This window comes from Capra hircus, chromosome 4 (genome assembly GCF_001704415.2).
Source record: "Capra hircus breed San Clemente chromosome 4, ASM170441v1, whole genome shotgun sequence".
Classification (NCBI taxonomy): Eukaryota; Metazoa; Chordata; class Mammalia; order Artiodactyla; family Bovidae; genus Capra; species Capra hircus.
The window spans coordinates 5,905,557-5,931,365 of NC_030811.1; the positions used below are offsets into that span (position 1 = coordinate 5,905,557).

The 25,809-nt window shown below is 58.3% G+C and overlaps 1 protein-coding gene across 7 annotated transcripts; it reads left to right on the plus strand.

The window, feature by feature from the left end:
- On the plus strand, positions 1-25,083 carry WDR86 (WD repeat domain 86). 7 transcript variants are annotated; one of them, XM_018046703.1, is made up of 8 exons: positions 1,143-1,248; positions 6,320-6,391; positions 12,108-12,249; positions 13,889-14,031; positions 15,185-15,587; positions 21,654-21,789; positions 24,498-24,601; positions 24,853-25,083. In XM_018046703.1, the coding sequence occupies exons 4-8, from the start codon at positions 13,940-13,942 to the stop codon at positions 25,012-25,014; spliced, it is 897 nt and encodes a 298-aa protein (XP_017902192.1). In that variant the 5' UTR covers positions 1,143-1,248; positions 6,320-6,391; positions 12,108-12,249; positions 13,889-13,939; the 3' UTR covers positions 25,015-25,083. The 7 variants fall into 7 exon arrangements, with proteins under 7 accessions (XP_017902187.1, XP_017902190.1, XP_017902188.1 ...); XM_018046704.1 differs by lacking the exon at positions 1,143-1,248 and adding an exon at positions 1,511-1,685; XM_018046702.1 differs by lacking the exon at positions 1,143-1,248 and adding an exon at positions 1,593-1,666.

Here is a 25,809-nt window from a genome sequence, read left to right on the forward strand (position 1 = left end):
CCCGCCCCCCGCGGAGCCGGCGCCGGAACTGCCTAAGGGGAACCGGCAGACCGGCGCTGCAGGGGGCTGCGGCCGGCCGGGGTTGCCGCGGGGACGTGGGATCCCGGCCGAGACCTCCGGGGGGCCTTCAGAGGCTGCCGATCGATCCTGGGGGCGCTGGGCACTCCTCGTCCCCCTGCAGGACTTCTTAGGATTCGGAATTTGCACGCGATTCCCCAGTTAAGGCGGACTAAGGGCGCTCTCCAAGGAGGACGGACCCCAGATCCCCCAAGAGTGCCTCTGCAGGGTCCTTAGGGTCCTCGAGGAGCCTGGAGGGAGCCAACTTGCCGCGGGCCTGAGCGAGCTCCCCGCGTGTGCGTCTCCCCAACCTCGACCCTGCAGTCCACCCTGTTCTCCTCCTCGTTGTCCCGGCCTTTGGTCCCGGCGAGGGCGGCGAGGGCTGGCGCCCCGAGGCGCGGGCCGGGCAGCCGGGACGATCGCACGCGAGCCGCGGCGTCCCGGGAAGCAGGCGCAGGGACCGCGGGCTAAGGTCGGTCCTGAGAGATCGGGAGCGGCGGCCGGGGTGGGTGCTGCGGGAGGGCATGCCTGAGAAGTGGGAGGGGACAGGTTGAGGGGTGGTCTCTGAGGAGGAGCCTGGCTGGACTGTATTGTTCGCCACTCGGCCGCCCGGAGCGCGCGGCGCTGGCCGAGGAGGACGCGCGGGGCGCTTCTCTCCCCGGGTTCACCGGTCCCCGGCACCCCGCGCTCTCCAGCGCGCCCCGAGACAACCGTGCGCAGGTGGGTGCGGTCTCCCCCGGGGAGCGCGGGGCGGGAGGCTTTCCGCGCCGGTGGGGCTGCGGCTGCTTCGCCCGTTACGCGGACTCCCTCTGCGACGCAGCCCCTGCGAGTCAGCTGGCCGGGAGGCCGGGTGGGCGCACGGCAGCGAGGGTTCCCCGCCTCACCCGCGTCGGGTGCCTCCGCAGGAGCCGGGAGCCGAAGGCCCCGCGATGGCCTCGGGACGCAGCCGCAGGGAACCGCCGCGAAGACACCGAGGGGCCCCTCCCTAGCGGCGCGCAGCCTCCTCTGAGGGCCCCCCCACCCGCGGGATGGGGGGCGGAGGGTCTGCTCTGAGGGTCTGCGCCGACCACCGCGGGGGCATCAACTGGCTCAGCCTGAGCCCCGACGGACAGCGCCTGCTGACGGGCAGCGAGGACGGCACGGCCCGGCTCTGGAGCACCGCGGACGGCACGTGCTGCGCCCTCCTGCAAGGTAGACCCGCCCGGCCGCGTCCTCCGACCGCTCGCTATGCCCTCCCGTCCGCCTCTCGCCAGCCTCTGACCTGTCCACAGACCACTTCCCCCAAGTCCAGCGCGCACCCACCGTGGACCCTCGTGGAAGAGCACCCCCGGGGCGGGGGGAGGGTGGGCGTGCAGAGAGGTCGCGATCTCCGCCAGCGAGGCAAGGGGCGCGGCGGCGAGGGCGCAGTGTCCGGTCAACAGCTGGGTGAAACCACTTCCATCACCGCAGTGGTGACAAACGGAAAGAAAACTGCACCTCTGCCCCTTGAGCTGAGCGTCGCCCTGCCTTCTCTCTCGCTGGCCTTGTGACCTGTGGCCGGATGTTTCCTGTCCCCGAGCCTTTGGACAGCAGGCGCTGGGTCGGCGGCCTGGGCACTGCGGCGGCGGAGGTGCTGTCTACACGGTGTGGTACTGAGCCCATTTGCGCAGGCGGGGAGACTGAGGCACGGAGTTAATTAAGTAGCTGGCGGGCGGTTTACGCAGCCCCACCCCGCGGGGAGGGGCAGAGTCGAAAACCCCCTCCCTCATGCGACCCCCCCACCCCCCACCCCCGGCCCTGCTCTCTCTCGCTGCTTGGTCTCCTCTGCAATTTGGAAACGCCGTGAAACGGCAGGAGATACACTTCAGCCTAAGTATTGCTTCATAGAAGGGCCCTGCGGATACACCCGCACCGATTTATATTTGTGTATTTACTGGAGGGGAGGTGGATGTTTTTCCCCCTCCTGGGGGCCTGTCACATGCCTGCAGCAGCAGACTGCCAGGCCCCTCCGCTCTCTGAGTGGCCCCTGTAGCCCCTGGCAGAGGCAACAGGCTGCCTGCCGTGGGCGCAGTTGTTTGTCACCGCGGATTTTTCCACCACAATCAGCAAATCCTGGGTGGCCTGCTCGGCGCCCCCCTCGCCCCCCACCCCGCCCCTCTTCTCCCCTCTCCCGCCCCTCCCCCGCCTCCTGTAGCCACGGGGAGGAAATTAGCTTCAGGACTGGCTGCTCCTGCCCCTGCTGGTTTTAAACGAGAGCAGTGAGGGTAACTGTTTCAAGGCTCCGGAGGGGTGCAGTTTGGTGCTGCCTGCTCTTTGGGAGGCGGTGTGGGTAGTGGGGAGTCAGCCACCACTCGCAGACAGTCACACTTGGCCAGATGTAGATCTGTTAGAAAATTTAAATCCAGTTGGTATTGTTTCCCAAGTGTGACACGTTTATCTGGAGGGCTTTCAGAAATGCAGATTCCCACGTCTGGGTTTCACTGAGCCCTTGGGGTGGCACTCTAGAATTGGAATTTCTTTCTTTATTTTTGGTGGTGTTGGCCTTCCCAGGTGGCTCTAGTGGTAAAAAACCCACCTGCCAAGGCAGAAGACACGAATTCCATCCCTGGGTCGGGAAGATCCCCTGGAGGAGGAAATGGCACCCCACTCCAGTGTTCTTGCCTGGGAAATCCCATGGACAGAGGAGCCTGGCGGGCTACAGTCAGTGGGGTCGAAGAGAGTCGGACACGGCTGCAGCGACTTAGCACACACTGAAGCCAGGTCTTCCTTTCAGGCTTTTCTCAGGTTGCAGCGATCGGGGGCTACTCCCCAGTTGTGGCGCTCAGGCTTCTTGCTGCCCTGGCTTCTCTTGTTGGGGAGCAGGGTTTCCAGAGTTCGGAGGCTTCAACGGTGGCCCTGTGACATGTGGGACCCTCCCGGACCAGGGATCAAACCTGTGGCCCCTGCATTGACCGGTGGACTCCTTACCACCTGGGCCCCCAGGGAAGGCCCAGAACTGGCATGTCTAACACACTGCAAAGTGGCTCTGATGGTCAGCTGGCCTGGGGAGCCCCACCTAGACTCTCTGATTGGGGACTAGTTGGGGGCCGTCCTACCCGACAGGAAAATGCTGTCAAATGAGATAACTGCTGCCAAGATCCTTTCTATCACGACTGAGTCTTATGTTATAAAGATTTGCACTTCAGTTGTCAGGGACAGAGGGGACTTTCCTTTTCCCACAGTTGCACTCATTGGCTTGACTTGTAAGAGACTCATTTTGAGTTTGTGATGATCCTTGTGCACCCCCCCCCCACCCCCGCCCCATGGAAGGCAAGGAATTGCCAGCTCCACTCCACACCATAGGATATTTTTGGATCAGTGAAGTACTAATAAGATGTCCTGAAATTTTAGTTTCTATATTTTATCAACACTCTTGTAAGTACATATTTTCTTCTGTTATTAACCCTTACAATTACGAGATGATTAGACTTGACACCAGTTTATTTATTTTATTTATGGGCTTCGAGGTGAGGCTTATGGGACCCTACTTCCCTGACCTGGGACCGAACCCACGCCCTGGGCAGCAGATGCTCAGCATCTCAACTGCTGGCTGCTGCTGCTGCTGCTAAGTCGCTTCAGTCGTGTCCGACTCTGTGCAACCCCATAGATGGCAGCCCACCAGGCTCCCCTGTCCCTGGGATTCTCCAGGCAAGAACACGGGAGTGGGGTGCCATTTCCTTCTCCAATACATGAAAGTGAAAAGTGAAAGTGAAGTCGCTCAGTCGAGTCCGACTCTTCGAGACCCCATGGGCTGCAACCTACCAGGCTCCTCCGTCCATGGGATTTTCCAGGCAAGAGTACTGGAGTGAGTTGCCATTGCCTTCTCCACTGGACCTCCGGGGAACTCCCTGTTTATTAGTTTTTTAAACTTTATTGAAGCATAGTTGGTTTACGATGTTGTGTTAATTTCTTCTGTACAGTAAATTGACTCAGTTGTGCATATATAGACTTAAATATATTCCTTCTCATTTTCTTTCCCGTTATAGCTTGTCACTGAATGTTGACTGTAGCTCCCTCTGCTATTCAGCGTGGCCTTGTTTAGCCGTCCTGGATATAGTTTGCCTCCCCGATCCCAAACTTCCACTCCTGTGCTCCTCAATCTCCTCTCCCCTTGGGCAAACACAAGTTTGTTCTCTGTGTCTGTGAGTCTGTTTGTGGTTTCCTAGATGCGCTGATTTGTGTTGCGTTTTAGATCCCACATGTAAGCGATTGCATACTGTACTCGCTTAGTCTGATCATCTCTAGGTCCATCTATGCTCCTGCAAATGACATTATTTCATTCTTTTTTTAAAAAAAAATTTCTTGGCCATGCCCTGTGGCATGTGGGATCTTAGCTCTCCTGAAAGAAAGTGAAAAAGTTGCTCAGTGGTGTCCGACTCTTTGCTACCCGTGGACTTAGAATATTCCAGGCCAGAATACTGGAGTAGGTAGCCATTCCCTTCTCCAGGGGGATCTTCCCAACCCAGGGATCAAACCCAAGTCTCCCGCATTGCAGACGGATCCTTTACCAGCCGAGCCACCAGGGAAGCCCAGGGTAGACCCCCTATTAGGATCGAATCCACCCGCTCTGCAGTGGAAGTGCAGAGTCTTAAGCACTGGACCTCCAGGAAGTCCTATATTTCATTCTTTTTACGGCTGAGTAATATTCCGTTATGTATATGTACCGCACGTTTACCCATTTATCTGTCGATGGACACTTAGCTTGTGCCCTCTTGTCTTGGCTGCTGTGAACAGCGCTGCCCTGATGACACCAGCTTATTGATGAGGCAGACGAGAGGTGCAGATATTTACCGACATGCTACACGTTCTAAGTGTTCTCTGCATACTCGCCTCGTTGAGGCAGGCACTGTTGTCAACATCCTCGACGCACATTGTGGTTGCAGGGCTTGTCCGGGGTCACATAGCTGGATGGGAAGGCTTCTCGCCCTTGGCCCTACTCTTGCCAGGCTGCGCGGCTGGTCAGCGGCAGCCTGATCCCTGGAGGTCTCCAGACTCCAGATCCAGGATCTTTCCACTCCCATTGTGGAAGGTGCCTCATCGAGGTGGGGACCGGGCCCTGCACAGCCCTGGGCCCACCGAAGGCAGCTAAGGGACAGCCCGCTGGGGCTCCCTCCTGGGTTTGTTGGGCAGAGCAGACTGGGTTGGCAGCTTCTGCCTTGTGTTTCCTTCCGCAGACAAGCTCATGGTGGCAGAAGCAACTGGGGGCCAGAGGCTGTTATGTGAATCTTGCAGGGTTTAGGGAGCCTGTGCCAGGGGGTGGGAAGAGCCAGGCAGTACCTGGTGGTGGAGGTTCGGCGGGCACACTGTCACCCATGGGGACCCCTGGAGACTAGGCTGCAAAACCAATCCCCTGAGCTCTGCCCCCGAGAAACTATGAACCCTTGAACTAGCTTTCAAATGCAATTGGTCAGCTCGCAGTGAGAGAGAAGTCTTAATTGCCTTCTGTAAAGGGAAGAATTGTTTTTACTGTAATTCTTCCCCTTCGCCTCTTTTTCTCCTTTAGCCTTTGGGTACCTACTTCTTTGGGGCACTTCACGGGATCAGTGGGAACAACAGCGTTTCCCCCAGTGACTGTTCCTGTCCTGGTCTGTTCTCACTTAAGTAAGGGACCCAGCCTGAGGTTCCAGCCCATGATGGCTGTTCCCCTGCAAGCTTCCTTCTAACAGCACCTTCTCACCTGATGGGGGTGGTGATTGTTTTCCGTTCCCTGTAGACAAACAGCACACTCCTATCTACTGGAAGCCTGGTGGGCGCCTGCCTGTCTAGATGACCCCTACTTGCTACCAGGAAGCAGAAAGGACCACTGACGGTCCAGAGCCTGAGCTCTGGAGCCAGGCAGCTTAGGCCTGAATCCGGTTACATAACTTCTCGAGCCTCAGTTGCTTTTTCTCTGAATTGGGGATGATAAGAATAGTTACCTAACCTCAGAGGGTCATGGTGGGCACCAAGGCAGGGAATATAGAGCTGCTGCTAAGTCACTTCAGTCGTGTCCGACTCTGTGCGACCCCGCAGACGGCAGCCCACCAGGCTTCCCTGTCCCTGGGATTCTCCAGGCAAGAACACTGGAGTGGGTTACCATTTCCTTCTCCAATGCATGAAAGTGAAAGTGAAGTAGCTCCTTGCATTTGCTGACTTACCCTTCATGCACAAAATGAGAAACAGCATCCCCTGGGCCCTGAACTGTGCTGGCTCCAAAGCTCTTCCGTATTTGCTTCTCACAAGCTTGTATCATCCCATTTTGTAGATGAGGAAACTGAGCCTGGCTCCCACCATTCTGCTTCTTCCTCTGGGAACCTGACTCCCATGGGTTCCTTGTGTAAGTGGAATTTGTCTTTTTATGTTTTTATTTTATACATATTGCTTTGTCTTTTGTGATGGGCGTGTTTCCCTCCGCTCAGTGTCCTCAAGGGCAGAATGTCCCTCCTTTTGAAAGCAGAACCCTCTTCCCTCGTGTGGATCTAATTCATCTTCTTTATCCATCACCCGTCCTCGGACACTTGCACTGCTTCCACTGACTTTGTGAGTGATGCTGTTGTGAACCCAGGTGTGCAAATCTCTCTCCCAGGCCCTGCTTTCCCTTCTTCTGGGTGTGTACCCACAAGTGGGATTGCTGAGTCATCTCATACGTGCTTTCAAAAGGGCACGTAGGCGCCCAGGGGAGACGCTCAGACAGAAACAAAATCATTCTTAGCTTTGTCCTGGTCAAGGAAGCGTTCTGTAAATAAGCAGCCCTGGGTTTTCAGCACAGATGGGAAGGAAGCCCACACTGGTGACTCATTCTCCAGCTCTGTGGAGACCACCGTCCTTGGGAGGAGCACTCTCCTGTGGGAGCGGATCAAGGAGAATGGGATGGGAGCAGACAGCAGTTTGGTCGAGGTTGCAGGACCAGAGAGGCTGGGGCTGAGGACGGGCACTGAGGTGGCAACAGAGACCAGCGCAGGGGTGGGGGCCTGGGGGGGGGCGTGTGGCCCATGCTGCGGTCCCCCGTGGCTTTGTCAGACTCCGTCCATTCCGGCCAGAGCTTCCGTGCTCAGACAGCAGCAGGAAACCAGTGGCCTCTCCCAAATGGTCACTCACGGAGAGTCTCATGAAGGGACTTTGGAAATGTGGGCAGAGGGTGAAAACCGCAGAACCTGGGTCTCAGCGGGGCTGACCCTCCCCGGGCGGCCATGGCACGGAGGGGGCTTCGTCCAGGGAGGCAGCACCCTGGTTTCCGGGCCTTGGGGGACACTTCCTGAACTGGAGGCCCCTCGTGGAGCTCCCGACTGTCTGAACCCTGATGGCAGTGGGGGACCGGGAACAGGAAACCCCCGGAGAGGGGGGACAGGGAGCCCACCGAGGGGGACAGGGAGCCCCACAGAGGGGGACAGGGAGCCCCACAGAGGGGGATAGGGAGCCCACAGAGGGGGACAGGGAGCCCACAGAGGGACAGGGAGCCCACAGAGGGGGACAGGGAGCCCACAGAGGGGGACAGGGAGCCCCACAGAGGGGGATAGGGAGCCCACAGAGGGGGACAGGGAGCCCACAGAGGGACAGGGAGCCCACAGAGGGGGACAGGGAGCCCACAGAGGGGGACAGGGAGCCCCACAGAGGGGGATAGGGAGCCCACAGAGGGGGACAGGGAGCCCACAGAGGGACAGGGAGCCCACAGAGGGGGACAGGGAGCCCCTGGGGGGGACAGGGAGCCCACGGGGGGATAAGTAGCCCACAGGGGGGATAGAGAGCCCCCTGTGGGGGACAGGGAGCCCACAGTGGGGGACAGGGAGCCCCTGGGGGGGACAGGGAGCCCACAGAGGGACAGAGAGCCCACAGTGGGGGATAGGGAGCCCAGAGAGGGTACAGGGAGCCCAGGGGTGGGACAGGGAACCCCAAGGGGTGGAGGCCACAGAGAGCAGCTTGGACAAGGGCAGGGGGCCCCGCTGTGCAGACGGAAGACTCCAGGGGCAGCAGAGCTTGTCATGCTGAGCTGAAGACGAGTTCAGCTGGGCTATGCCCGCCCCGGGCCCCTCTGCCCCTGCAGACCTTGGCCTCCGGCGGGATGAGCCGCTCCTGCCCATGGAGGGGTTACTTCGACTCTGAACCCGCCAGCACGTCCAAGGGTGTGCGAGCCGGGAGGCCGGGAGGGCCAACTACCTTGGCAGGAAACCCTGAGCCTCAGCATATTCTCTTGAACAAAATAACCGCATTTTATCTGCATTCTGCAGCCCTTTGAAAATATTTATTTTTCGTTTGGCTTTCTTGCTTATTCTGCACAATTCCAACAGCTCGTGGCCGAGGCTCTATGGCCCCCAGGGACTCGAGGGCGCCTCCCGCCTGCATCCTCAGTGACCCTGCCGGGGTGATGGGGCCCTGTTGTTGCTTGGTGGCTTCTAGTCTGTGGGTTACAGCCAGGGGCTTGCTCACAGCCCCCAGGACCCCGGTGCAGCAAGGACCCCAAGCCCAGAGGGCTCCCTTGGGTGTGAGATGGCGTCTGGTGCCGGAGAAGGGAACATGTGCACGGAAGAGCCTTGACCGGTGCAGGGACCCCCGCCAGCCCGGCCAGGCCCCTGAGAGGGTGGAGGGTCAGCCTGGCCCAGCTTCAGAGATGAGCTTTTCCACACGGGAAAACTTCTTTTCTTTGTTACCTCTTTCCTTCAAGCCTTTGTTTATACCTCTGTTGATTTGCAGTCAAGTGTCCATCGTTGTTGCAACTTCTACAAATCAGAGGAGCGGCCCCACTCTCACAGTCTTGGTCAATGAGTACAGCTCCATCGAGCCGAGGTGCCAGCCTTGGGATTTCAGCGCTTCCCTTGGTCTGGTTGGTGGGTCCACTTGTGCTCTGCCTTCCTGCTGCCAGATGCTGCTGAGACAGGACGGAAGGAGCTTAGATTTTGGACTAAGCGCCTTAGTCTTAGTCTGGACTGGGGGTGGTGCCCTGAGGGGGACTCTCCTAGCCTTGGTGGGCTTTGGGGGACCCCTGTCTTGGTGCTGAGTGCTCCCAATCCCTCCTGACAGCAGATCCAATCTCAGGGAGAGCGTGTTGACAACCCTCAAATATTATATAAACATTTTGGGGTTGGCAGAAAGCTGGGCCGCATTTTGCCAAACACATTTTACCCTCAACTTCTAAACTGACGTGCACTTTGATGGAGACAATCTCATGTTTACTTAATTCACAAACGTTGTTTTCCTAGAGGCCTGGTATATGCTATCCAAGAAAATGTTTATTTCTTACATTTTTTTAAAAAAATTCTGTTTCTCAGAACCCAGGAAGTTGGGTTCTTTCAAGAGTAATTAAGCTTGAACCCCAGGCCAAAAAAAAACCAGTGAGAATCAGTTCAAAACTGCTCAGGAGGTTCTAAATCCTTGTCTAATTGATACCAGACATTGAGAGGAAATTTTGAAAATCTGATCAAACTCTCTAACGTCATAAATACATCCCTCACGTTGTTCTTGTTTTGAGTTCGTCACTTGCCTTGTCTGTGACATAGCTCTGAGGTCTCACATTCCTTTGATTCCATTGATTTTTCTGGTCCCTGGATTCTCCTCCAGTAGAATCAGCTTCAGTTTACTGTTGGACGTGGTTATATTTGAGATGGAAACACTTCTTTTTTTTTTCTTTTAAACTTTTATTTTGTATTGGGGTATAGCCATTAAGGGCTTCCCCGGTGACTCAGGAGGTAAAGAATCCGCCTGCAATGCGGGAGACCTGGGTTCAGTCCCCTGAGTCAGGAAGATCCTCTGGAGTAGGGAAGGACTCCCCACTCCAGTATTCTGGCCTGGAGAAGTCCATGGAAAGAGGAGCCTGGTGAGCTATAGTCCATGGGGTGGCAAAGAGTCGGACAAGATTGCAGCAAGTCAGCACGCCCGCGTAGCTGATAAACAAACAATGTTGTGAAAGTTTCAGGTGAACCTCGGGGGGATTCAGCCATGTACATACAAGCAAACGCTTACCTGGAAAACAGGCTCTTTTGTGTCCAGGGACCAAGGGTCCCCAGGGCTACATAATAAGGCTCAAGGCGTAAAGGTCAACCCCACAGCCAGGGTGAGAGCCGAAAGATCAGAAGACTGCCCCGTGAGAGCGATGGCCAGGTGCGCTTGGCGAGACCCTGGGCCGCATGGCCCCCGCTCCGTCCCAGACCTCCACCCTCGCTCTGCCTGCTTCATCCACCTTCTCTGCCGAGCGCCTGAGTCCTGGCCCCCGGGGCCCCTCCTGCTTGGTGTGTGCCGTCTCCTTGCTCAGACACTTCCTCTTCTCTGGACAGACACCGCAGAGACCCCTCCTCACCCACCACACCCGGCGTCTGCTCTGCTGACCCTTGTCACGCACTGTCCCTGCACCCGTCATGCTCGGCCAACTGTCCCTCCTTCTGGGCTGGCTGTTCTCCTGGAAGGCAAGTTGTTGTTGTTCAGTCGTATCCAACTCCTTGCAACCCCATGGATTGCAGCACGCCAGGCCTCCCCATCCTCCACTATCCCCCGGAGCTTGCCCAAACTCGTGTCCATTGAGTCAGTGATGCCATCCAACCATCTCATCTTCTGTCCCCTTCTCCTCCCGCCTTCAGTCTTTCCCAGCATCAGGGTCTTTTCCAATGAGTCAGTTCTTTGCATCATGTGGCCAAAGTATTGGAGTTTCAGCATCAGCATCAGTCCTTCTAATGGCTATTCAGTACTGATTTCCTTTAGGATTGACTGGTTGGATCTTCTTGCAGTCTGAAGGACTCTCAAGTGTCTTCTCCAGCACCGCAGTTCAAAAGCATCAATTCAATGCTCAGCTTTCTTTGTGGTCCAACTCTCAAGTCCATACAGACCACTGGAAAAACCACAGCTTTGACTATATGGACCTTTGTTGGCAAAGTCTTTGCAGGGGACGTGTCTTACTTATCCCTGTATCTGTACGTGTTTCCTGTCGGTGCTGTGACTGATGATCACACTGGGTTTCCTTGAAACAAGCTTATTATGGCACAAGTCTGGAGGCCGAAAATCAGTGTCACTGGGACAAAGTCCAGGTTTCCTCTGAAACCTGCAGGGAAGACCGCGGTTGCCTTTCCAGCTTCTGGGGGCCGCTGCATCCCTGGCTGTGGCCTCATCGCTCCAGTCTTCAGGGCCAGCAGACGCACGTCTCTGCTCCTTCTTCAGCATGCCTTCTCCGTGTCCTGAGCCCTCCCTCTGCCTTCTTCTGAGGATGCTTGTGAAGGCATATAGAGCCCATCCTGATATCCAGGGTCATCTCCCCATCTCAAGGTCCTCCTTAATGAGTTGCATCTGTAAATGTGTCTTTTTCCAAGAAAGGTAACATTTCTAGGATCCAGCAATTAGGAACCAGCTTTCTTTGGGGCCAGTGTTCTGCCTGCCAGGGTCTCTCCCCAAACGTAAGAACAGCTCACAGCTAGCATGTACGCACCCTGCGTAGTGGCCCCGTGACTCAGGCAGCGGCACTCTCCCCATTTCAGGTGAGAAAACCAAGGCACAGAGAGGGAAATAACTTGCCCACAGGCAGCCAGTAGCAGCACCAGGCTGCTCTCCTGGGCATTCTGGTTCCAAAGACCATGCCGCTGGCCTCTGTTCTTCCTGCCTCTGTAACATGGGGCTCGTTGAATGACTGAGTAAATACAAGGAGCTGAAAAGTTTGAAGAAAAGGAGGGACTTCCCTTGTGGTCCAGTGGCTAAGACTCTGCACTCCCAGTGTAGGAGGCCCAGGGTTCCATCGCTGGTCAGGGAACAAGATCCCACGTGCTGCAGCTAAGACCCGGCACAGCCAAGTAAATAAATATTTTCTTTTAAAAAGACTAAAAGAAGATGGTTAAGAAGGAGGAGGGAAGGAGAGGAGGGAGGAAGGATTCCGGGGCAGGCTGAGTGCTCCCTGAATTGCTCCTGGCTCCCCACGATTCCTGAGAGTCTCCCAGAGTTACAGCTCCGTTTTGAAGCGCTGGTCCCTTCTGGGTTCAGCCCAAACTGCCCTCAAGCTGCTTTCTTCCCTTCCTCCGTGTCTCAAACACGCTCAGGGAGCAGGCCTGCTCCGCAGCACTCGCGTGTCCTCCCCTCGTCTGCAGGACACGAGAGTTACGTGACCTTCTGCCAGCTGGAGGACGAGGCCGCCTTCACCTGCAGCGCTGACTGCACCATCAGGAAGTGGGATGTGCTGACCGGGCAGTGTCTGCAGGTGTTCCGGGGACACACGTCCATCGTGAACAGGTCAGTGGGGCCGGGGGCGCTGAGGACTGGAGACCGAGATGTAGGCTGTGGGACCCCTGCCCTGGAGGAGCTTAGCTTCTGTGGGGAGCACGTGTGGACATGTGGGGAGGTGGCCAGGAGCACAGGGCAATAGAAGCCAGGACAGAAGTGTCCCCGGGTGTGACAAGTGCCAACTGCCCAGGGCTGCAGGCGTGTGTGTGTGTTGGGGGCCGGGGGGGCAGGTTGGGAGGCGGAGGTGCAGACAGAGAGGCATCGCCAACCCTTAGACTAGTGCCTGGACGTCCTCGCTGGCCCTGCGCATAACTGCTCCCAGCTGTGTGCAGGGAAAGGCCTTGGAGGCTACAGCTCCTACCGATGGGAGCAGATTCCAGAGGAAACGGCTTAATTGGTGCCTGATGCTGGACTGGGCGCTTGGAGGAGGAACAGAATGGAGCTTGTTCTACAGAGGGAGTCGAGGGTGTTTTTCAACCTCTCCTTTCCCTGTTGCTGTTGAAAATATCCCAGCCATTCCTTCTCACGGAGGTTTGAGTTTTTCCAAAAATGTATCGAGTTTGGGTCTGAGCTGAGCCATGGAAATTCCTTGCTGATCAGATCGGCTGGACAGTATTTCTGTAACTTGAGGCCGTCTCAAACCCTGCCCCCCCACCCCTGAGGGACTGCCTGGTAGTAGCTGGACTCTGGGCACCTGCCCTTGGGCCCTCCTGACCTCAGGGGCCGGGAAGGGCGCCTCTCTGGGGAGTTAACTAGGCGAAGAACGTGCAACCAGGCACTGTGGGGGCCGTGGTTGCAGGGGACAGGGAGCAAAGGCTGTTTTCAGCCAGTGTGGGCTTTGCGGAGCCTGGGGCCGGGTGGGACCCGTCTGGCTGGCTGGTCCTGCACACAGAGGGTGGAAATGGTGGGCTGGCCTGGTCATTAACAGCCTCCGACGGATGGGTGCTCCCACAGGGCAGGAGAAAGGCCGAAGTGTCTCACTGACTCAGGATGGTGCTGAGAGGAGAAGGACCCCAGTGGGGACCTCCTGCAGCTGAGCTCTGATTCCCCTCCCCCAAGCCACCATCCCCCTTAGCCAGAGCAGGTGGGGACCAGGGACCTGGGAGGCCAGGCCCGGCCAGGCAGGGGTGGAGGAGGGCTGGGATGAGGACTTGGGTCTCAGCTACTGCTGGCCTCTGCCCAGCGTGCTGTCCCACTTATTTATTTAAATATATATATATATAGGTTTCGAACCTTGAGGAATCTTGGTTCCCTAACCAGAGATCAAACCCAGGCTCTCGGCAGTGAGTGTTCAGAGTCCTGACCACTGGGCTGCCAGGAAATTAATTCCCAGTAGTGGTCTATCTCGAGAAAGAAGTCTGTGACTGAGGAAGAGTGTGGGCCTGGGGGCGACTCCTCTTGTGAGACTGGGTGCTGCTGGAAGGGCCGACAGAGGAGGGGGCAGATGGAGAGGGTCTCATCTCAGGTGACTGAATCCAACCGCTCCTCAGAAATGAAAGCGAAAGTCGCTGTGTCTGACTCTTTGCAACCCCCTGGACTATTCAGTCCATGGAATTCTCCAGGCCAGAATACTGGAGTGGGCAGCCTTTCCCTTCTCCAGGGGATCTTCCCGACCCAGGGATGGGACCCAGGTCTCCTGCATTTGCAGGTGACTCCTGAGAAGCAAATCTGCACAGAAATTACGCCCTGCTGAGCACACATGTCCAGAGGCAAGCGCACGTATGCACTCAAGCGCAGACCACACCCCCCAGGGCCTCCTTTTGAGCAGCTGGCTGTTCTGAACATCTCTGGGTGCGTAATTGCATGGTTACATAGCTGTGCTCCCAAACGTCCGGTGTCCCTGGGTGAGGATGTGGCCTTCGCTTCGCAGAGCAGGGCCAGGTGTGTGAGCTTCTGGGGACACTGGTCGGGCCCAGCGTCCCTGCCGTCACAGGCCACGCATGTGTGACTTGGGCCCCCAGGACGTCACCCAGGGTGCCAGGTCGTCACTTGCCTTTAGAAGCACCCACGCAGTGAAAACCCCACCTCCCGGCATTAGGGAAGACTCCAGCGCCTATTGAGAGTGTGCAGGCTGCTTCCTTAACGACTTGTGGGCTGAAGGACCATCCTGGGTGAGAGGTGGGCGGAGGGTCCACTCCGCTCTGTGTCTGTCTCTCCTCCTGCCCATGCTTGGCTCACAGGTGAGACCTTTTTACGGTTTTAACATTTACATTTTTTTGGCAGCACCGCACAGCATGCGGGATCTCAGTTCCCTGACCAGGGATGGAACCCGTGCTCCCTGCAGTGGAAGCTCGGGGTCCTAACACGAGACTGCCAGGGAAGTCCCCAGGCGAGACCTTTTGAAAGAGGGGGTGTGAGATGATTAGCCTGCATACCTGGTAGACAGGAGGCCCCCACTTCCTGCAACTAGAGAAAAGCCCACAGCAACAAAGACTCAGCACAGCCAACACATAAATAAACTTTAGAAAAAAGAGGGGTCACAAGGTTTTACTCTGTGGTGGGGGTCCTGACCTCTCTGTCCCCACATATATGACACACCCCATTCCAGCTTCAGGCAGCTGCTTTTGGGGGTGAGTGTGTAAATTAGGGTCCGCTCTCATGCCCTGTGAAGTTACACACGGAGTTCTAGTGTATTTTCTGCGGAGAAATGCTTAGTGTGCATCAGAACGGGAGTAAGAATCAGGAATATTTACTGCTTGGGAGGCTCTGCTCCCCATGGCCTCCCCTGGCCACCTCATTGTCCCTTGAAAAGGGGGTTCGCTATTTCCTTGGCCTTGAGATTTTTCTCCGACTCGTGTCTCCCAATCGCTGAGAGCATTTCTGGTTTCTCATCCATCTCCTGGGCTCATTGAACATGTCAGTCACCAGTCACAGGGGACCTTGTGCCGGCCTGCCAGGCAGCCCTTTGCTGCCTGACCCCTGACCCTTCCTGTCTCACCACCAGGATCCTGGTCGCTGACAACCAGCTCTTCAGCAGCTCCTACGACCGGACGGCCCGTGCCTGGAGCGTGGACAGGGGGCAGGTGGCCCGGGAGTTCCGGGGTCACCGCAACTGTGTGCTGACCTTGGCCTACGCCGGGGCCCCCTGCGTGGAGGAGGCAGTGGCCGGGGGCCTCCTGGTGACAGGCAGCACAGACAGCACGGCCAAGGTGTGGCAGGTGGCCAGCGGCTGCTGCCACCAGACGCTGCGGGGCCACACGGGCGCCGTGCTCTGTCTGGTGCTGGACGTGCCGGGCCGCACAGCCTTCACGGGCAGCACGGATGCCACCGTCCGCGCCTGGGACATCCTGAGCGGCCAGCAGCTGCGCGTGTTCCGGGAGCACCAGGGCTCCGTCATCTGTCTGGAGGTGAGACCTGCCTGACTGCTGGGGGCCCCTGGCACCTTCCCCAGGTCGTGCTCCGAGCGGCAGCCCACCCTGTGTCCCAGTCAGCTTGGGCTGCGTAACAAAGTAACTGCAGAGGGGGCAGCTGGAACAACAGAGACTGGTCGGCTCACCGCTCTGGAGGCTGGAAGTCCAAGAGCAGGGTGTGGGCAGGGTCGGTTTCTCCTGAGGCTCTCTCCTCTGCTTATAGATGGCCCTTCTGCATCCTCACGTGTCTTCCCTCTGCATCCACACTTCCTCTTGTAACGACACTCGTCACACTGGATGAGGTTCCACCCTAGTGCCCTCATTTTAGCTTAATTACCTCTTTTAAAGTTGTTGTTGTTCAGTTGCTCAGTTGTGTCTGACTCTGCAACCCCATGGACTGCAGCACGCCAGGCTTCCCGGTCCCTCACCATCTCCCAGAGGTGGGTGAAACTCATGTCCATTGAGCCTGGGATGCCATCCAACCATCTCACCCTCTGTCATCCCCTTCTGCCTCCTGCCTTCAGTCTTTCCCAGCATCAGGGTCTTTTCCAGTGAGATGGCTCTTCGCATCAGACGGCCAGAGTATTGGAGTTTCAGCATCAGTCCTTCCAATAAATGTTCAGGGTACTTTTTTATTCTTACATCTATCTTGCCCATGCCCCATGATGTGTGGGATTCTAGTTCCCCAATCAAGAGATCAAACTTGCGTCCCCTGCCGTGGAAGCGTGGAGCCCCAACCACTGGACCACCAGCAGCTCCTAACTGCCTCTTTAAAGACCTGTTTGCAAATACGCCACATTCATAGGAATAGGGTGAGGGCTGTCGTTCACATGTGAACTTTGTTTCCTTCCTTGTGAGATGAGGATCAGGTCTACCCACAAAGTGTGGTCTCTGCATGCCTGCTGTCACTTCAGTGCTGTCCAACTCTTTGCGACCCCATGGACTGTAGCCCACCAGGCTCCCCTATCCACGGGATTCTCCAGGCAAGAATACTGGAGGGGGTTGCCATGCCCTCCTCCAGGGGATCTTCCTGGCCTGGGGCTTAAACTTGCGTCAGCCTGCGTCTCCTGCATTGCAGGTGTATTCTTTACCCACTGAGGCACCTGGGAAGCCCAACTGTGGTCCATAATTCCTAAATCCAGAAGTTCCCAAAAGAAATGAAGTTTTTTCCTTAGCCTTGACATCAAAACTCACTTGGCGGCAAAGCCCAGCCTGAACAGACATGAGACTGGGGGATAGGTCAGCTCATCCCACTTCCTGGGAATACCCGCATATACTTCGCTGTGGAAACACACCTGTGTTCCTCGAGTCCAAAAGCTCCCGAAACACCTCGGGCCCCGCGGTCTGGATCAGGGATCCTGGCCCCGGAGCTGTGCCTCCCCTTGGCGGTCGTGAGGGTTTCCTGAGTTGACGGAGACACGGTGCCTGCCGTGGAGCCTGTTCTTGACACCCGTCAGCCCGTGATACTTGCTCTGAAGCCTCTAGGGATGCGCTGGCCACACTCAGTGAGCATATCTGCTGGATGAGGTCCCTCCCTCTGTCAAAATATCATGGTCTGGGTGTTCCTCCTGGTTGTGGCCACGGCCTCTTCCCTTCTCCAGGCCGGTTCCCGCACACAAGACGAGCAGGTTGGGGTTCAGGGCTTGGTGACACCGAGGCTCTAGGAGCCAACCAGGGCAGCGATGGGGGTGTGTCCGAGGTGACAGGAAGCAGCGTGAGGCTGTCCCCTGGCGAGCAGCGTCAGGAGGCCCGATTTTGGGTTCTGGGGGTGAAGGGCAGCCCTGGGACCCCAGGACCAGTGGAGCAGAGGAGGTCTCCACTCTGCTTGGACAGAATGACCTCTGACCCTGGTGAACCCCAGAGTGGCCATGTGTCTTTGGTTATATTAATACAAATGGTGTCTTTCTAACTCAAACCCTGCTTGAGGAAGACTGTGGTGATGGCATGGGTGCTGAGCTGAGAGTTGGCTGCCTGGTATCTTTTCTTAATTAAAAAAAAAAATTTTTTTATTGGAGTCTCGCCCCCTGGGGGGGCTGCCCTGTGTACACTGTGCCTGGTCAGGCCCTTCTGAGCTTGGGGATAAACTTGTGGGCCACAAGTTTTCAGAGGCTAGGAGAACAGATGAACCTGCCTCTGAGCCACGGGCCTGCATGGATGTGGTATCCACTGTAGCATCCCCCACCTGCAGCCCATTCGGTGGAGCATTCTGGGAGCAGAGGCGGGGCCCGAGAAATCGGCCGAGCCCCGCGGGGCCTCTGCCTTTCTCCTTCACTAGGGGACGTGTATCCAGGGTCAAGCGAGCCGGCCCCAGAGAGTTCCAGAAGCCAGGTCGGGGTGGAGCCAGGTGTGCACGGGCCTCCTGTAGAGAAGGTGGGCCGGAGCAGAGGCCAGGACTCACTTCCAGGTAGCAAATTCAAGGTCAAGCCTGCCGACCACCAAGGGGGACTGCTCCCTTACCCCCGCTCTTCCCAGAAGCTCCCAGGGTCTGGGCTCGGGTGGGTGGTCCTTATGAAGAAAAAGTAGAGAGTCTTTCCTGTCCTTCATATGTTATGCTTTTTAAATTTTTCGTTGTGAAACATTTGAACCATGAAGCGTACCAGACGCTAAGACAGACTCTGTGTGGCTGCCTCTTGAAATGAGATATTAACACTCTGTCATGCTTAGTTGATATCTTTTTGAAATACTTTATTCTTTTTATATTTAACTTTTAAAAATGTAATACACACAAAAGTGTACAAAGTGAATTACACTACTTCATGTCTTTTTAAAGAAATATTTCAAGGACAGCCAGACAGGGACAGGAAAGGTGCCGTCAGGTGTGGGGCAGTCCGAGGGTGGTGGGGTGCCTGCCTGACCACCCGTGCCATTGTTGAGGGCGCTCCGTTCTTTTTCTGCAAAAGCCCCTGGGTAGGGGGGGTGTTTGGGGGCAGAGGTTGCTATTGCCTTTTAGGTGTACGTTCCAGCTCCTAGGTTCGACCAGGCTGCCGACATGATTGAATTGATCCTCACGATGGAGGTTAATTTTTCTCATTTGGCACACAAAGAGATGGAAGCTCAGCATGGGTTAAGCAACTTGCCCAGGGTCTCCCAGCTGGTAAGGGTAGAGGCAGGATTTGAACCCAGGACTGAACGTGTAACCTGGGCTTTTAATAAGCAGCTTTTCAGGGCGTGTCAGGGTCACACGATGCTCTGCACCTGGCCCTGCGCACCGCCTGGCCCGGGGATTCTCTCCTGCTGCTCCGGTACAAGGCCTGTCATGAGCCAAGGCGAGGGTGAGGCCTGCCCCCGACGCAGGGCCATGGGCGCGGACCCCTGGGCCTGCGGGCCTCGAGCTGCCCTCTGGGCGATCACCCTGCAGGGAGACAGCCCCTGGTCCTGTCCCTCGGAGCTGCCTTGGCTGCTGGGAGTCTCACGAGACCGGCCCTTGGGACTCACCCTGTCAGGTCCCTCCTGCTGTCTCCATCTGCCTGGAGCCGCCCTGGGCTCCCCTGCTGCCCCCTGGGGGTCCTTTCAGGAAACCAGCCCAGGCAAGCCGTGAGGCGTCTGCCAGCTTGTCAGCCTCTGGGCTCGGGGTTTGTGCTTTGAAAGTGTGCTGCTTGGCGGTTTCTTTCTTTTTTCCTTCTGTAATTAATCACGTGTGTATTTTCAGCTGGGTCTTTGATGCTCTCACTGCGGGGAGCAGGGGCTGCTCTTGGTTGTGGTGCATGGGCCTCATCGTGGCGGCTTCTCTTGTGGGGCACAGGCTCTAGGGCAAGAGGGCTCAGGAGTTGTTGCTTATGTCTTAGTTAGAGGAGAAGGGGACGACAGAGGATGAGATGGTGGGATGGCATCACCGACTCAATGGACATGGGTTTGGGTGAACTCCAGGAGTTGGTGATGGACAGGGCGGCCTGGCATGCGGCAGTCCACGGGGTTGCAAAGAGTCGGACACGACTGAGCGGCTGAACTGGACTGATGGGCTTAGTTGCTCCTTGGCAAGTGGAAGCTTCCCAGACCAGGGATCAAATCCGCGTGCCCTGCACTGGCAGGCGGATGCCCGTGCATTGCGCCACCAGGGAAGCCCCTGCTTGCCGGCTCTGGGGCACATGCGCCAGGCCCTGCAGCATCAGGACCCCTGCTTTGAGCAAGAGGCCTCCTTTGCCGCAGCTGCTGTGGACCCTCCGTGCCTCCTTTGTGGACCAGAGCGGGCAGAGGTGTGGAGGCCGTGGGGCCCAGACCCACCACTGGGGTCTCCGCCTCACATGCTCCCCTTGAGAGGTCTGGGAGTTCCAGTGGGCAGTCTGGAGAGTATGGTCACTGGAGGTCCGGGCTGCCTCTGGGAGGGAAATGGTGGGGGGACAGTCAGGAAACACGGGGGCCAGTGGCAATCAGCTGGGGGGCAGGAGGCAGATGGTGCTGGGCAGCTCGAGGAGGGGCCCTGGAGGGCGGATCTCCCATAAAGAATGAGGGGGATCCACTTGGGGGCACCTCCTGGGCAGAGAGGACTTGTAAAGGGGAAGACGGTGTGTGTCCAGGGTCCTCTAGGGACAGTGGGGACATAGGAGCCCGGGGAAGCTGGCCACATCCCAGACTCCATGTACAGGGCCCGAAAGGCCGAGAGCAAGTGGGGGCGCCAAGCAGGAGCCCTGCCGCCATCAACGGTGGCACAGACAGAGGGAGGACTCAGGTGAGGTTCTGGATCCTGCTAGAGCGCTTGGGCAGGCCTATGTCACCTTGGCCCTGTCCTGGGGGAGTGGACGCCAGTAAGAGAAGCCAGAAGCCAGGCTCCGTTGGCTGGGCTGGTCATAACCCCAGTAGGACTGCAGGGCAGGGCCTGGGAGGCACAGGCCCGGCTGGCCGCCCACTTAGTCCACGGGAAACCCCCGAAGCCTCTGTCTTAGCGATTTGCCCAAGGCCAAGTCTGACCTGTGCAGTGGCTGGGGTGGGAAGAGGAGGTGGGCCAGAGTCCTATCCTCCGGGATTTAAACTAGGAGATAAGAAGGGGCCACTGAGTCAGGAGTGGGCGGTGGCAACGTCAGGAGCGTGTGCTCCGCCCACCACCCATTGCCCCCGGAGAAGGGCCTCCTTTTCCCTAAGCCTCCAGGGGTTCCAGGCCCCAGCAGTGCAGTCCCTGGCTCTCTCCGGGGCTTGTCGCCTGCCCCCCATCCTCCTGGGCTCTGCCAAGTGGAGGAGACCTGGTGCCATAGCCAGCTAGTGGCAGCTGGGGACCCGCCCGCCGGCACCTCCTCACGCCCCCCTGCCCTTGTCTCCCCTGGCCATTCCTCACCTCCTGCAGGGTTGTGAGTGCCAGGGGTGTGAGTGCCACTCCAGCGGGGCGAGGGAGGCATGCGGGAACCGGGAAGCGCCACAGGCGGAGGCCAGGACCCCGTGATGGCCCCTGGGTGTCCAGCTCTGGTCCCAGCAGAGGGCTACCTCACACATGCCACGGCCAGTCAGGTTATTTCTAGACCTTTCTCTCTCCCGCGTGCCCTCCCTGGAGTGGAAGTCCAGCGTGAACGCCCTCCCCTGGGAGCCTTTTTCTCAGCTGGGATGATACCGGGACCTGCAGTAGCTACAGGTGGATTCCCATGACCTTCCCCGGGGCCCAGGCTGTTCCTCAGTAGGAAACAGCTGACGAGAAACCCCTGGTGGTAATGGCAGCAGCAGCAGCCGGCATCCTGGCCCCTGCAGTTAGGGTGCTGAGCGCTGTGTAGCTGGGTCTGAGCCCCACGAGGAAGGGGCTGGCGTGGTCCTCACTGTGGGTGAAGCGGCTGAGAGTAGTCAGTGACTTGGCAAAGGGCCAAGGGCCAGTGAGACTCTGCAGCCAGGTCTGTCTGATGCCTGCAAGCCTGCCTGACCCCCACTGCCCTGCAGAGGAGGTGGGGGTGGGCAGCATGACCTCGGGCACCAGAGTGGGCGACCGGGTGGGACCCCCTGGCAGGGGCATTTCTGGCTCGCCCACAGTTTCTCCACTAAGACCTGCACGTGCCCCTCCCCGCTTACACAGAGAGGTTTGGAGGGGCTTCTGAGCCGGCCGCTGTGTCTGGTGCCAACCCTCCCCCCCGCACCCCCCCTCCCTCGCAGCTGGTAAACCGGCACGTGTACTCGGGCAGCGCCGACAGGACGGTCAAGTGCTGGCTGGCAGACACCGGCGAGCGCGTGCGCACGTTCACGGCCCACAGACACAGTGTGAGCGCCCTCAAGTACCACGCGGGCACCTGTAAGTGACCTCACGCTCCCCAGAGCCCCAGCCTGCCTGTCCCGTCACGCCTCACCCCCCAGCACGTCCGCTCTCAGCCAGGCCTCTCTGCTTCCGCTGACTCCACTCTGCCCTCCTTGAGCCTCAGCTGCAGCTTAGTTTGGGTGGCGGCCAGGAGTGGCAGTCGTGCCTCCTTCGTGCATGTGTTTGTTCCTCCAGCCAAACAAGTTCCAAATAAGGGTGTGGGGGCCTCTCCCCATCTTTACCCACTACGATGTACAGCGACCTGCGTGTTCAGAGAACCTCAGGTGAAGAGCGGGTCTCAAGGGCACATTCTGATTCTCGAGTGAGACAGTGACACTGCTTAACTCCAGCCAGACTTGCGGGGCCCGTGGGTTTAGCTTCACTTGACATTAGGTTTGACTACAGATAAGAGAAAATCCAGATAACAGGGAATTTAAATGAGATAGTGGTTTATTCTTCTCTCAGGTAGAAGAATTTTAGAGTCTGGTGATCTAGGCTGAAATGGATGGCTTCACAAAGATGTCAGACACCCAGTTTCCTTTCTTGACTTTGCTTCATCATCCTTAGTACATATCATCTATCTTTAAGGGGGGACTTCGTGGTTCAAGAGAGCTGCTGGTGTGCCAGCCATCATGTTTTAGGCAAGCGGGAAGAAGAGGAGGAAAGGGCAAAATGTCTTCTAGATGAGTAGACCCCTTTAAAGATCTTTTCTGGAAGTCCCACCCAGAGACTTCGGCATACATCTCTCCGACTACTGCCTATAAAAGAGACGGAACAATAAAACCTCTTACCGGGGATACTGCTGCCAGGACGAATCAGAGTTATTCTGGAAGGAAAGAAGGGTAGAGTGGCTTCCTGGGGAGTCAGCAAGCACTCTGTCCCGCAGATCTCAGACTCTCACATCTGGGCTTTCCTGGCTCTCTCCAAGTGGCTTGCCATGTTTACAGCCCAGACACACCCAGAAGACAGGCACTGTGCCGGGAAACCAGAACGCACAACCTGACCACTCCTAGATGGGAGTGGGGCCCCACGTTCCTGACATTTCTTTCCTAAAACGATCCCCAGTGTTATATTTTTCCATCAGCACCCTTTTTCCAGTTATTCTCTCTCCCTCTCTCCCTCTCTCTCTCTCCCTCTCTCTCTCCCTCTCTCTCTTTCTCTCTCTCTCTCTCTCTCTCTCTCTCTCTCTCTCTCTCTCTCTCTCTCTCTCTCTCTCACACACACACACAGCAGCAGCAGCAGCAGCAGCAGCCACCGCCAGAAGCCAGCCCCACATGGAGCTGAGCCTGAGAACTGTCCTTTTAGCGCAGGAATGAGGGAGCAGACTGGGCTGGAGGAGGAGTCACAGAGGAAAATTCAAGTGGACTTCTCAGCACAGGTGTTAAATGAAGATAGAACAGATTTCCAAAAATAGTGCCTAAGATGCCCTCAGGACTTAGGTGTCTGATGCACAAAGATGATCCCCCACCGCCTCCCGTTTTCTGTGTCCAAGGCTCTAAGTGTGATTATGGCTCTGCTCCTGCCAGGGTCTCTAATTTACAGAGAAGAACGTTGCCCAGAGCGCCTCCCTGTGGCAGCAGCTGGAATGAAACCTGCCGCTGCAGCAGATCCCATAGACCCTACTTGCTTGCTGCCGGCTGTTAAGAAAGTTGGCCGTTGGTCTTTCCCATCAGGCTGCAGGATAATCAGACCAAATTCCAGACCCTCTTCCCACACTCAGGATGCCCAGCAACACTAGTGGAAGGGGCGGCGGGAAAGGAACTGAAAAGGCTGGCAAACAAAACTTCCCTTTCAGGCCCACATTCATTAGCTTGAGCAGAAAACCTGGGAATGGGCAGGTGACACAGGAAGCGGGAATAGACAGTCCAAGAACAGGGAGCCCCCCGAGGGTGCTTCCTGCGGCTCACTCAGGCCGCTGGGTGGCTGTAGCAGATGGTCTGGGTACCACCACACTCAGGGGCACTTACTGCTGCAGCACTGAGGTCCTCTGGCCGAGGACGACTAGGAGTTGATGGAAAAGGAGCCCAGCGCCCTTGTCCCCAGGTGGGACAGCTTAGACAGCCCTTCTCTCAAGTACCCCAGCAGTCACCTACCTACTCACAAACACACCTGCATAGGGAGTCCCTGTTTCTCTCCCCACTTCTTGGAATGCCCTGCCAGATGAACTGTTTGCATTCAAATCCTAGTGTCAAGGTCAGCTGCCAGGAGAACCCAGGCTAAGGTAGTAAGTGGACAAGGGAGTTCCTCTGGCCAGTGCTCTCAGTGGGATCCCTGACCACCACCAGCATCACTTGACTGGAGGGTTCTCAGGCCCCACCGCAGACCTCCTTAAATCAGAAACTCAAGTGGGCCCAGTCATTTCTGTCTCAACAGGACAGGGCAGGCTGACCCGAAGCCGATGGGCGGTGGGGCCACCGCAGCCTTGCAGAGCTGGCTGCGGTCCACGTGGGGGCGCCTCGGAACCCCGGCTCCCCACGCTGACCTTGAGGGAACCGTACTGAAGACAGTGGAGGTGCCACCTCCTTCCTTTCAAGGGGCTTGGGTTGTTTGCCATTTGCAATTATGACATCCCCGGGAGGCGAGCGGACGGGCCAGGAGAGGGTCTCCGTCACTCTCCGTCCCCCCGCCCATCCACGCCCCCACCCCCGCCCCGCGGAGCCCCGAGGGGACGAGGGCGCGAGGCCAGCGGCGCCGTGTGTCCACAGTGTTCACGGGCAGCGGGGACGCCCGCGCGCGCGCCTTCGACGCCCAGTCCGGAGCGCTGCGGAGGGTGTTCCGCGGCCACGCCTTCGTCATCAACTGCATCCAGGTAGGCGCTCCGCCCTCCCCGGGCCCGCGGCTGGTTGGCAATGGTTGGTGGCGCGCCCGCGGAAGGGAAGGGCTGAGGGCCCCCCACCCCACCCTCCCGGGCAGCCGCGCGCGCCCGCGGGCAGAGCCTCCCCGGCCGAGGCCGCCCAGGGCTGCGCGGGCCGCGTCCAGGCGAGCCCGGAGCCGCGCGGGGAGCCGGGTGGGGGCGGCGCGGCTTCCCCGCCGCCGGCCGCCCACGCCCCGCGCCCGCAGGTGCACGGCCAGGTGCTCTACACCGCCTCGCACGACGGCGCGCTGCGCCTCTGGGACGTTCGCGGCCTCCCGCCGCCGCGCGCCGCCGCCCCCAAGCGCAGCCTCTCGCGACTCTTCAGCAACAAGGTGGGCTGCGCCGCCGCGCCCCTCCCGCCGGCCTGAGACGCCCCGACGGCGCCCCCCGACCCCCGGACCGCGAGGGCAGCTGGCGCGGCGGGTGGTGCTTCGCCCCCGCGCCGGCGGCCCTCCGAAGCCCTCGCCGGGCCGCCCGCCCCTCCATCCGTCCCTCCCTGGACCCTCCCGCGACTCTCAGGGTCTCCAGCCGCCCGGACTCCGGGCGCCCGAGGTCCCCGGAAGCCAAGTCTTCTCCTGCTGAGCCTGCCGGACGCTTCAAAAAAGGCACGGACTGGGGTTTTCCCCTGGCGGTCCAGTGGTTCTGACTGGGCGCCTTCACGGTCGGGACCCTGGGTTCGATCCCCGGTCGGGAGCTAAAATCCCACAAGCCGCGCCCAAGACAGAACCCCACGGACTGCCGTTATTTTGGCAGATTGTCCGCTTGTGAAGGGTGAAATACAGGTCCTTGAAAGTGCCTTGTGGTGCCTCGCCTTTGTCCCGCGCCCTCTCAGAGGGCAGGAGAGTGCCTGCGAAGCTGGGGCCTGGCCCACCCCCGGCGGTGAAGCCCTCTGCCCCCCCCCCAGTGTCACTGCAGTGGCCCTGAGCCGGGGGGTGGCAGGAGGGGGACCAGGGGGCAAGGAGTCAGCCCCGCGGTCTGCCTGGGCGACGGCGGGGACCCGCTGCTCCTCCCGCCGGCACAGAGGCGGCCCCTTCTCTCGGGTGTGGACAAGGCAGGCCCTGGGGGTGTGCAGGGGAAGCCCCTGCCAAGAGCGGGTGAAGGGAGAAGTGGGGCTCGGGCTCTGAGAGACCCTGAGAGGAGCCGCCTCAGCGGCCCCCTCACAC